At 44.7% G+C, this 12,496-nt stretch overlaps 1 protein-coding gene across 7 annotated transcripts in view; it reads left to right on the forward strand.

Moving 5' to 3' along the window:
• PRR5L (proline rich 5 like) overlaps positions 1 to 12,496 on the forward strand; it is a 93,491-nt gene that overhangs the window by 48,729 nt on the left and 32,266 nt on the right. For all 7 annotated transcript variants that reach the window (XM_017649108.3, XM_017649107.3, XM_017649106.3 and 4 more), the window contains exon 4: positions 9,384 to 9,432. In XM_017649108.3, coding sequence (XP_017504597.1) covers positions 9,384 to 9,432 — 49 coding nt within the window. The remainder of the gene's footprint in view (positions 1 to 9,383; positions 9,433 to 12,496) is intronic.

Raw genomic sequence — 12,496 nt, forward strand, 5'->3', positions numbered from 1 at the left:
TCTGTAGATGAATGGATAAAGAAGATGTGGTACATATACACAATGGAATACTACTCAGCCATAAGAAGTGGAAAAATCCAACCATTTGCAGCAACATGGATGGAGCTGGAGAGTATTATGCTCAGTGAAATAAGCCAAGCGGAGAAAGAGAAATACCAAATGATTTCACTCATCTGAGGAGTATAGGAACAAAGGAAAAACTGAAGGAACAAAACAGCAGCAGAATTACAGAACCCAAAAAATGGACTAACAGGTACCAAAGGGAAAGGAACTGGGGAGGATGGGTGGGCAGGGAGGGATAAGGGGGGGGAAGAAGAAGGGGGGTATTAAGATTAGCATGCATGGGGGGGAGGGAGAAAGGGGAGGGTGGGCTGCACAACACAGAGAGGACAAGTAGTGACTCTACCACATTTTGCTAAGCTGATGGACAGTAACCGTAATGTGGTTGTTAGGGGGGACCTGATATAGGGGAGAGCATAGTAAACATAGTATTCTTCAGGTAAGTGTAGATTAAAAATTTAAAAAAAAAAAGAAAGAAAGAAAGAAAAGGGGGATTACTCCTTAATAGGATAAAACTATTGGTAAATCAAAGATCAACGCATGCTTTAAATATCCTTAATGTTGATCACTTAAAGGGTGTCAGATGATCAGCTATGGAGGTACTCTTTTCTGATAATATTCCTTTCTCTTAATTAAAAAAAAAAAAAAAAAAGCAGTTACTGTGTGCTGACCTCCAATGAGTTCTGCACAGTGGTATAGAGGGCATGTCAAAGTGTGGGCAAAGGGTCTGTTTGTTTCTACGCAGAAGATCAAGGCCTAGCTTGGATACCCAGAAAATGAACTAAGATACGATATGAGGAGGAGCTTCCGGCATCAGCACTCTCTGGAGGACTCGTGCCGGGGGATGATCATCAAAAAGCCTCCACAGGGATCCGGACGATGCTGCGGTTGTGGCTGCATCCAGCCCACCGTCTCCTGGACTTGCCATAAGAAGGAGGAGGGAGATGTCTAGGCTGGCATGTGCATACAGTGAGACAACGAATTTGACTGGATCTGTACTGTTGGAACTCAACCAGGAGTTGGGAGGGGTGCAAGTTGTAGCACCCCAAAATCTCATGACTATAGACTATCTATGGTTAAAAGAACATATGGGATGTGAACAGATCCCAGAAATGGGCTGCTTTAATTTGTCTGATGGTTCAAGTACAGTTGGAAAATATCCATCATATCATAGATAAATTTTCACAAATGCCTAGGGTGCCTAAATGGTTTTCTTGGCTTCACTGGAGATGGCTGGTAATTATAGATTTGCTTTGTTTATGTCACCGTATTCCTATTATGTTAATATGTGTGTGCAAATTAGTTAGTAGTTTAAAACCTATACATACTTAAGGTACTATACAAGAAGATATGTCAAAGAAATAATCAATCCTCCCAAGTTTCCTTCATATGCTACATCTATAGCTTTTCTTCTTCCTTCCTAATTACAAACCTTAAATAGAATTCGTGCCTCATATCGAATTTACCGAGTATCATAATTCCTCCAGGTGGTAAAGATACCTCGAGACAAGTGCTGGGCATAGAAGCCACAGGGCATAAATCTGCAAAGAAGTAAAAAGCTAACCTTTGCAAACAATATGGCTTCTCTCTCACTTACCAACTTTACATTTCCCTGTATGGCCCCGGAAGATGACTGGTTAGCCAGAGACGGGTAAGATTCCTCAAGGGAGGAACAACCTAAGACAGGCACAGTCGCAGGGGGGCCATCAGGTGAGAATTTGGGGATCAACAGAGGTGAGGCTCAGAACCTCACCCCCCCTGCTTTGAGAGAAATCTTCTGCATCCGTGGATGTCTTGCTGCCCTTGTCTAGCCTGGATTAATACTTAGTCCATAGGCACACACCTGATCATCTGATCATCTACATTTGCCTTCTTACAGCACTAAACTATGTTTTCTACCTTTATCTTGCATCTACCTACCACTTCAGCATTTTATTAAAAATAAAAATAATAATAATAATAGGAGAAATGTGGGATCAACATATAAATCAAGTACAAAAATCAAATGAATATTCATATTTGACCTGATGGTTTATAGGTCATATTGCATGATCAAAACCGAAAGTTTCTGTGATGAATGCCCTTGTACTGTTCACCATGTAAGAATTTATTCACTCTGTAAGAATTCGTTCACCATGTAAGAACTTGTTCGTTATGCTTCAGAAGATTGGAGACTGACGAGAATTAGGCTTGAGATGGATTAATGATTGTACATTGAGCATTGACCCCCCTATACTGAATTTTATTGTTGTTAACAACCATTTGATCAATAAATATGAGAGATGCCCACTCAAAAAAAAAAAAAAAAAAAAAATCAGCACAGCTCTGTGAGACAGGTACTGTATTGCTCTCTTTCAGTTGATGAAATAGAGGCACAGCGAGGTGGCGTGACTTGCCCAGCATCATATAGCTAGTGAGTAGCTGAGCTGGAATTTGAGTTTGAGCCTCCCAGGTCCTTAAGCACATAGTGAGTAGGCTGCAAGAGGCACACAGAGCCAGCATCAGAGTTAGGCCTGATGTATGCAGGTGCAGATTCATTAATAGAGCCTGAGGTAGGTGGGGCATTGTCTTCTGGGGGGTGTAAGGCAAGGTCTCTTTTTGGCCAGGTGCCCTTCCCTGACTATGTGTTGACTCCTTGTGCCTGTTGTGGATAAGAAACAGACTTGACTTTGGAGGCAGGAGGAGTAGTTACAGGGAAATGGCAAATTGGACACCTTCAGGGCTGGCCCATGTGGTAGGTGGTCTGCACAGGGTTTAGAAATGTGGACATTTCCCCTAAAAATCCAGGCCTCTCTGGAAAGTTCACACTGGACAATGCTAGATCTGCAGTCTGGCCTGGAAGTGGTCAGTGAGAGCCAACGCCAGGCTTCTGGCTGCAGCTCCTGCTGTTCATGCCCATCTGCTTCCCTCACCTAGCTTCCCGCCTGCTTCTGTAGGCATGGGGCTACATGTTCAGGTTGGCCCCGTTCTGAATTGGGATCGAGTGTACGGCCCTGAGCAGGGCCCTGAGCATCAGTTTCCTCATCTGTGAAATGAGGATAAACTCCTCCCAAAGAGGCCACTGGAGAATTCAAGATGCTTTGTGCCAGCTGCCTAGCATTGTGCACATGGCTGAGTCAGCAAATGCTCTTTGGTGGTGTCCTCCATCTTTTTCACTGCCACTTACTGACGTGCACAGAACAGAGAGATGTGGGATCCTAATAGTTTACATGAGTTATGGATACTGCCTCCCATGGACCCCAGCAGAATAGACCCAAGGAGGAAAGGGGCATTTCTATCTTCCAGTGCTTAAAAGATGCCTCACCGCCTCCTTAAAACATGTGTTGTAAAAATGAGGGAGGATTTAATAGTCAGGGTGGATGGATGCTAACCAGCAACAGCTTCAAGCACAGGACCCCGGAGTCCCCTTGCTACTCCTGGATTGCGTGGAGGTCTGGTGGGACTCCACCAAGGGGCCAGGCGGGGGGGGCCTGCGTGCTTGGAACAGCCCATGTCCTGTGACAGAGAATGGTTAACTACTGATACCGCTGTCCTGAAACGTGCTGCTTCATCCTCCTTTGGGGGCTGCTGCCTTGCGTCTTGTCCCTGTGTGCAAGGGAGATTGTGGCCCACACCCATGGTGATTTCTCTACATTTATAGCCTGGGAGCCAAGGCCAGGCTTCTGGCTTGAAAGGAGTTTGCTGCACCCCACCCTGTTGATGCCCAGCTGCTTCCCTCACTCAGCTGCTCCCTGCTCTGCCTGCCAGCCTGTGGTCCCTGCGCCTCTCAACCAGCTGGCATCCAGTCCAGCTGGGCCTTGTTTACCTTCAAGCCCACAGAAGTGGGAAGTTGAGTTGACAAGACGGTGAGGGGCCAGATCATGGGTCTGTGTAATAACAGGAAATCTGGTCATGTGGGATGGTGGCTCACCCAGTCAGCCTGGGAGGAGAGGGGGTGAGATAATCCAGGCCATGAGTGGTTCCCCATTTTTTTATTCTTATGGCCCTTTGGCTTCTGTCTGAACTTCATGCCCCGTTTCCCCTTTGGGTTGGGTCCCACGTAAGCGTTCCCTTTCCATTACTCTCGGGTCCCACTTCCTTCTCCTGGCTCATGGCTCATAGTGCTGGTGGTGGTTAGCAGCAGGATTCTGTTGAGTGAAAGCTGGCATGGACATCCCATTTGTGAACAGAAGAAGCAGGAGCCGCTTAAGCTGGGATGTTGCTTCCGCCACAGTACCCAGGCTCAGCAACCCCTGTGCCTCAGTTCACCCTCCACGCTTTCATCAGGGAGTCCTGGCTCTAAGAGACAGCCCCCCTCATGAATTTTCCCTGGGTCCTCAATGCCAGGTTTAGGAAATGCTTGTCTGGCTGTACCTCTAAGAAGATGCCAAGAAGCAGTAGAATAGAATAGAACTCTTGGTATGTGGGCTTCAGGGTCTGGAGACCTGGGTAGAATCCTGGTAACTAACAACTTGCCGAGGCTTGCCGTGTGCCAGCACTGTTCTAGCAACTAACTATTCTAGGATGGGCTCGTTTAGCCCTTGCAATAGTCCTGTGGAGTAAATATCCTTATTATCCCCAAATTCCAGCTAACGAAACAGATCCAAGGGGCTAACCTGTAGAGTCAACTTGCAAGAGTTACTGCTAACCACGGGCTTCTGACCCCGGTGGCTGCCTCCAAGCCCTCATGCTCAGGGAAACCCCTCTCCTCTCTGTCCTGTGCTTGCCACACACCCTCCGAGGGACCTCTGAGGGGTGATTTCCTTGCACATGAGTAGAGATATTACTACAACCTTATAGTTTTGTTCTTGGCTTGAATGAGGAAGCACATGTATGTTGGTGACAATCATGCCCAGCACATAGTAAGTGCTCAGTAACCTTCAACTGGAAAAAAAAAAGTTAGGCTCTATCCTAGGAGCAATTTGCTTTTGAGTCTTTTTAAATTTTTCCTCCAATAAATAATTTTATTCTGTAAATGTTTACTGGGAAGAAACCCTATGAAAAGGCAAAAAAAGGAAGGGAGGCTTCAATGCTGAGGCCCCTGTGCTCTGAAGGGACACATATCCTAGGAACTGGAAATTGGGATTGTCGTTTCCTTTGCATCTGCAGAACCACACGCCACAGGCTCCTTCAATCTGTTGTCTTTCTTCTGCTTTTCCTTTCTGTGCTTTACACGCTAAACTGGTCAAGGTGGTGAGGAAAGCTCCAGGGTGAGTTGTCCCTCTGTGAATTTCGGCCTGCACATCTCTAATGCCTTAACGCTTACTCTCAGGTTTTGGAGAAGATGGTATCCCGGGGCCTCTTGAGGGAGCAGCCCACTGGAAGGAAATCATTGTCTAAGCTCTACTTTATCCCTGTCTTCTAGCATCCAGTATCTTGTCTAACACATAGTAGGCATTCAACAAATGGTTGTCATCCGATGAATTAACTCCTGGGGTACCTATTCTCGAACAGCCACTCTTTTTTTCTTCTTCGGAGGGAAGCTGTTATGGTCCAGGTGCCCCTGGATATGGTGTGTCAAGACAGAGGGGTGGAAAAACCCTCTTACTCTCAGTTCAGCTAAGACCAGGGTACAGTTTTTACAGATGTGCGCTTTCCTTATAAACTAAGTGCAAGCAGAATACACACAGAGTATAGAAATCGATGGGTGATTCTGCGGTATGACTCAGCTGCAGGCAGCTCTGCCCTCTCTCGGGTTCAGTTCTCAGATACCAGCCTGAGGTGGGGTTGGGTAGGCAGCTTCTCGGGCTTGTAGGATTCTCCATTCCGCTGGGACAGCCTGCCTCCTAATATGGTGCCCTTGATGGGAGCTCACCCCCACAGTTCCCTCTCGGCTTCAGGCCATCTTCTAGTAACCTTGGTGGTTATTTTTAATTTTAAAAAATTGTTTTTAATGTTTTTGAATAGGATTGTGTTTACAAGGGACAAAAATTTTAAATATATAATGAGGTATACCGTGAAGCCCCTCCCCTTCCCTGTACCTCAGAGACCCAGTTTCAATCCGCCTCCACTGATAGCTATCATAGCAATAGTTTATTGGGTATTCTTCCAGACCTTCTTTATGGATCTGTAAGGAATATATATGGAAAAGCAGTTGTAGGTACTCAACACTTTATAGGAGGGCCACACCTGGGGTCTGTAGGGCAGTGTCTCCCCCTAACTTCAGGGAATAAAGTTTGCTGAAGCCTTTTGTTGCACTGCTTAATGTTCAACAACAACTTCAACCTTCTCCAACCGCTGACTTGGAGAGATGGGAGATGGGGAGACAAAACCCAGTGCACATGTGTTTTGTGAGTTTAAAAATTAAGGTGTTATGTGTTTTAGTTCAAAGGAAATACATATTGTTAACCAAATCACATAGCTGAACAGCAAGATGTAAGAACAGATTTGACAGGTGAATTTATCTGACAAGGTATTGTATAAATAAAAATATTTATACTTATTTTTCTTTTATCTTTTCACAAAATAGCATATTATACACACTGTTTTGCATCTTGCATGTTGTAATGCAACTTAGATCTTTTCATATTAGAGCACTAGACTTCTTTTCATTTCTTTACAGTTGCCTAGAATTCCATTGTATGAATGAACCATAATTTTTAATGAGCTCTTTATTGGTGTACCTTTATGTTGATTTCTATATTTTGCTACAATGAAAACTCTGTACATATATGTGTTGAACTTGTCTGACTCCTAACATGCTCAGACAGAAATAAGACAGGGCAGCTTCCTGAAGATTTGCCCACGTAGGGCAATAGAATGTTGACTTACACGATCAGGTAGGGTTATTCTATTCAGATAATTCCATACAATACCTAGTGGAGAGGGTTTTGAACTTGAGATTGGACAAAAAGACAACTGTGTGGTTCTCACACCATACCTGGTTATGGTCCATTACGTTAAAAGATGATAAAGCCCATGCCTAGTGCCTGTGTCTGGTCCTGTCTCAGTAAAGAACTGAGGAGTGATCACCCTGATCTGTGTGGTGGAAGCCTCACCTTCTGCTTCTTTTGCCTCTAGCTGCTCCTGGCATGACTGCTTCTAACTTCAGAGTCCTTTTCACTGTGTCTTTGTCCTGGCAGTTCCATCAGGGTCACGCGTTAGCTCTGCTCCTTCGTCAGCTGATTTCCACCTCCAGGTGTGTTCCTGGAATGCTCTGCAGAATTTTGGCCTTGGCCATGGCTTGGTGCAGCCTTGGCTTTAACAGAAAGGTGTTGTGCCTCCTCCTCACTGGAGGCTGCAGCCTTTCTGCCCTCCCTGGTAAGTTGGGGCAGATACCTCCTGGATTCCTCAGTTAGATAGTGTCATGATGCCTGGGATTGCTGCTGTGAAATATCCCTGGGCAATAATCACCTGTTTATTCATCCATCTCCAGTTAATGATGGTTACACTTGCGTAGATCCCTCCTCTACCTCATTCCAGGACAGTTTCCATAGTTCTTGACCTTGGAGGCCTACCCTTACTGCTGACCTCTTTCCATTTCAACTGAAGCATCTTCATAAGCACAGTGCTTCCCCAGCAGGGGTTCCTCAGAACAACAGTTGCAATAGCATCTGGTCTCAAGAACTGTGTTGGTCCTTCAGCTTTGTGAGCAGCTTGTGATTTGCTTGGGAAACTGTTGAAGCAGCCCATTATTATGTTGTGTTTTTCCACTTTTTGCTGAAGCTTGGCTTCTTCTATGGTTTTGAGACTTTCCAATGGCCAGGAAGATCTTGTTGAGAGGACAGACTCTCCCCAGCAGTCAGAAGCAGCCTCCTGCCTCCTGCTATTTCAGAGCCTCCTCTGTGCTGTCAGTAGCTTCAGTTTCCTGTCTGAGGGACATCTCCAACTTTGCAGTGCAGTTAGGGCCTGCCTGCAGCTGGCCCGCTGACTGATGACTGCTCCTGTAGGACCCGCCCACATCTGGGAGAACCCCTGGGATGTGTTGATGGGATGGCCTTCCAGGAACCTGCCGTGAAACTGGATCCCAACATGCATTCTCTCCCACAGACACGTTTTCTGTTGTGGGGAAAGGAAGGTATTTTCCTTGCTCAACATGTATTTGCAGCTTTCCAGGGATCTTTCTGATATAGTAATTTATATCACTGATGTCTCTACTTCGGTCTCAATCCTATTGTGTCTGTGTTCATGATGATACCTCGCTGTAACTTCTTGTTTATCCTACAGCAACATGTGGAAATGTTTTTGGCGGGGATCGGCAGGGAGCTAATAGCCAGCAGGTGTTGTCAGATGCTTGTACATTTGCTCCTTAACAGCCGCAGCTGGCGGGATGAGGCAGTGCAGTCATTCGAAGTCATGAAGAGCACGCTCCCTAGTGGACCCACTGGGTCTGGAAGTCAGTTATTCTTGTTTTGACGTTCCTCACCTTGTTTGGCCCAAACTAAAGAAAGAGAAATAAGCACAGCCCCATGATTTGTCACAGGGAAAAGAAGATCTGGTACTAATACCCTTGTTTAAAAATTTTTTTTAGTATGTAAGACTGAAATTATCTTGTGAGTGTGTTTATTAACATGCCATCTATTCATACCCTTCCCTCAAGAACAAAAGCTCCTTGACCAGAGACTTTGTTTGTCTCGCTCACTGCTTTGTGCCTGGTGCTGGAATGATGTCTGGCATACAAAAGCTGGTGCAATAAACAGGTGCTGCTGGATAAGTGAAATCCCCCTGTCCTCCCTGCTATAGCCCTGTTTGAAGGACTGTTCAGCCCCACGGACTTACTACCATTAGTAAGACCACCCAAACCATGGCACCCTGCTGAACATCTCGGATGGATTTGGGGGAGAGACAGGGTAGGGTTATGGGAAAAGATGTTGAATTTGCAGAGGGTCAAATTTACTCTGCCTCTGAACTGTGTGAGCCTCAATCTCTTTATCTGTTATAGGGTGGATAATAATTATCCTCTTCCCACACATACGTTACAACTCTTGATTGAAGAATGTACATGTTTTAAGCTACAAAGCCTACCAATGTGGAGGTTACAAAATTGTGCTCTTTTTCTTAGCTTTTTTTTTTTTTCTTCTTCACATGAAGGCAAGGGCCCTGGCCTGTGTCCACTAGTTCTATTAGGGTTAGGGTCTCCTGTGGCAGCCCTTGGGACATGGCTGTCTTTGTAGCTTGAACTAAAAAGAAAAGAAGACTCCCTCCCCCCACTAGAATTTCCATCATTCCAATTTCCTAGTGGCCTTGGTAGGAGGGTATTCCTAGGGCCTAGGCAAGGACACTCCCTTCTCAGGCCTGGCTCAGTCCCTCTGCCATTGGTGAGCCCTCCGTCACCATGCACCTGTGAACTGGACACCAGGAGCTGTGCCATCAAAAACTGCTTGACGGTGTTTCTCTCTCCCCAGGAGGCTGCTGAAGAGTGAACTTGGATCATTCATTACAGACTATTTCCAGGTGAGCTGTGTGGGTCTGAGCATCTGTTATTATGGTACATTATGGGTATGTGTACCTGAAGGGCTGACCGACACTGTATACCCGGGCATTCCTAAAACACCCAGTTATGTGTACCAAGCCCGTCGATGTGCCAGGCAGTGGGCTGCAGTGGCTGCAGAGGAGTGAGGGCAAGCATGGTCCCTGCTCCAACAGAGACGGTCAGTGGTGCTCAGGGCTACTGGTCTCGGGACCCCTTTAAACCCGAGTTCTCTCTCTCTTCACCATATTAGAAATTAAACCTGAGAAACTTTAAAATATTTAATTCATTTAAATAATAAGCCTATGGCATGTTAACATAAACAGCATTTTTATGCAAAATAACTTTCAGAATAAAAAAAATAGAAGAGTGGCATTGTTTTATGCGTTTGGAAATCTCTGTGCTATCTGGTTTCAGAGAAGGTTGCTGGATCCTCACGTGTGTTTCCCTTTGAATCTGTTGTGACATTGCTCGTCGTGTAGTCTGTGGAAAACTCCAAGGTATACTCAGGGAAAATGCAAGGCAAATAATGCCTTAGTGTTATTAAGGAGATAGTTTTGGCCATGTGATACTTTGAGAATCGCTTCTCTTGTGACATTACCTCCCACCCCTGTTTATGACATCTAATTGGGTGTAGTTATATGTCCCTTTAGCCAAGTTATTTTTCATCACTAAGATTCTTGGTCTGGTGTGTTAAAGACAAAATTGGATCAGACGATCTAACATCCCTTTATCTTAAACATTATCATCATGGGTTAATGAGTTCAAAGTTCCAGTTTCAACTAAGGATGGTTTCTAATCCACTGACTTGAGCTGCCTTACTGACTCTAACCAAAGGCACAAGGTGGGAGGGCGCGGGTAGGTGTGGTGTGACAGTGAGTGACTAACTGAGTGATGCTTCAGTGAAGTCAGAGTCCCCACTTCTCACTTCTGGGCTGAGGAGTCTTGGACTAGCTGCTTCACCACCTGTGCCTTAGTTTCCTCATCTGTAAAATGGGAATAAAAATATGACCTACCTTAAATCAGTCATTGTATGGTTTACATGGAATAACATGTGTAAAGCCCTCAGCACACAGTGTTTGGTGGTGGGTGCTGGGGAGCAGCAGAGGGGAATGGTCAAGAGCATGGCCCTTAGAGCCAGACTATCTGGGTTCACCACCCAACATAACCATTTACTAGCTGTGTGACCTTGAGCAAGTTGCTTTACCTGTCTGTTTTAGTTTCCTGTTCCTTAAAAACAGGGGTCATAGGATCTAACCTTACAGGGTTATTGTGAAAACTAAATAAACTGTAAAGTGCATGGAACAGTGACTAGCATTGAGTAAGACAGAGATAATGTGTTCATTAAATTTCTATATATGCATATTTATAATTCCACAGTGTGATTCATCCCTTTTAATGGGAAAGTAGCATAAAAATGATCCAACATCTTGATTGCAGGTAAGGAAAGCATACTTTTAAGACAGTTTTAAGAGTTTTTAGGCTTTAAAAACAACAAGCATCCTTTCATTTTCTTTCTATAAATCAGGAAGTGTAAACGTTTATGTGCACTTCAAAAAGGATGACAAATATCAGTCATTTAACACACACAGTAGAAAATGGCCACTCTAAATCTGGACAAAGCAAGACCCAACAGAAGCTTGGAATTCAATCAGATTAAATGTCTGAGCTGCTTGAAAGGATGTTCTTGTCCAGGGAGAGACAAACAAAGATTAAGAAAGAGATAATTAGTCACAAATGTGAATCATTTTAGTTGCCCTTGACTCCAAAGGTCAGTCTTGTCCTCACCCTCTTCCCCTGCTGTCTCTAGTGACTGATTTTTAAATCTAACTACAGAGAAGTGGTTTTCAGTCAGTCCCAGAGAAACCTGCCAGCCCGGCTGCCTCCCTTGTTGACATTTTAAAAAGATGGGGTTTGGTGTGGTTTCAACCAGGTTTTAAATGTCAGTGGTCTTTTGGCACTGAGGGCTACTGCTTGAACAGGCGGGGCAGGGCACTTGGGTGGGGCCTTGTTTATCTGGGAAGTCCTGAGGTTTTCTGTGGTGGTTGATGCTGTTTAGCAAGTAGGCAATGCACTTGACGACTAATAACCACATGTCATTTCTGTTGAGAGTGGGATCAGAGAAAGTCCTTGGTGAATTTTGAGTCTCTAAGGCTGTGGGTTGGGAACTGGTTTTCATAGTTTTGAATCTGGGTTTTCCCTTTGTTTAAGGTGCTAGACTGCAAAGAAGGCTATCCTAGACACTGTTTAAATGTAGGTTTTAAATCTCATGTGGGCACAGAGTCCCTACTTCCTTTTTAAAAATGGGTTTGGTTCCCCAGTCCCTAGAAAGTACCTGGGTCATAATAGATGCTAAATAAACTTTCTTGGGTGGGAGGGAGGGGTTGTCCACCACAGATGGGTACAATGATTTTAGGTGGTCCATGCAATGGCATTAAATAACACTAGCCTTTGTGACAGAAAGCATTTCCCTTCCCTGTTTTCCTTTAGTGCTTCTGATTGTGTCAGGCGTCTTGATTTGTGACACAGTGTCTTTTACATTTCTACAAGACCTGTCAATCTCCAATCTCCCTTGTTTAAGAAAAAGAGAGCAGGCCTCAGACTCCGTGTCTTCAGCTGAGGACTTTAATTAGGATTTCATAACCATTTTGCTTGCATTGAGTTAATCCTTGAGCTAAATTCTATTTTTGATAAATGATGTTGCTACAGTTTCCCTTGTTAAGCATATTTACATTTTTTAAAAGTGTATTAATATAAGAAAAATAGTATGCAAAGTATCATACTCTAGGTAGCAGTGGCTGTGGCCAAGTGGTGTTGGACTGGTCCCAAAGAAGAAATCTCCAGAGGAGGAGGGGAATCCAGGAGGGAAGGCTGTAAGAGACCAGTCTTCACATGCAACTTACAAATGTAGTTTTAAGAGGGGAAGTCACAACAGGCTCCAGAAAGAACATTTTTCTAGCAAGGAGGAGGAAGAAAGGTGGAACAGAACTCAGGGGTGGATAGATAAGACCCCAAACACCGTATGCGGTTATTGGAGAAGGTGACAAA

This window comes from Manis javanica, chromosome 11 (assembly GCF_040802235.1).
Source record: "Manis javanica isolate MJ-LG chromosome 11, MJ_LKY, whole genome shotgun sequence".
In the NCBI taxonomy this organism is placed as follows: Eukaryota; Metazoa; Chordata; class Mammalia; order Pholidota; family Manidae; genus Manis; species Manis javanica.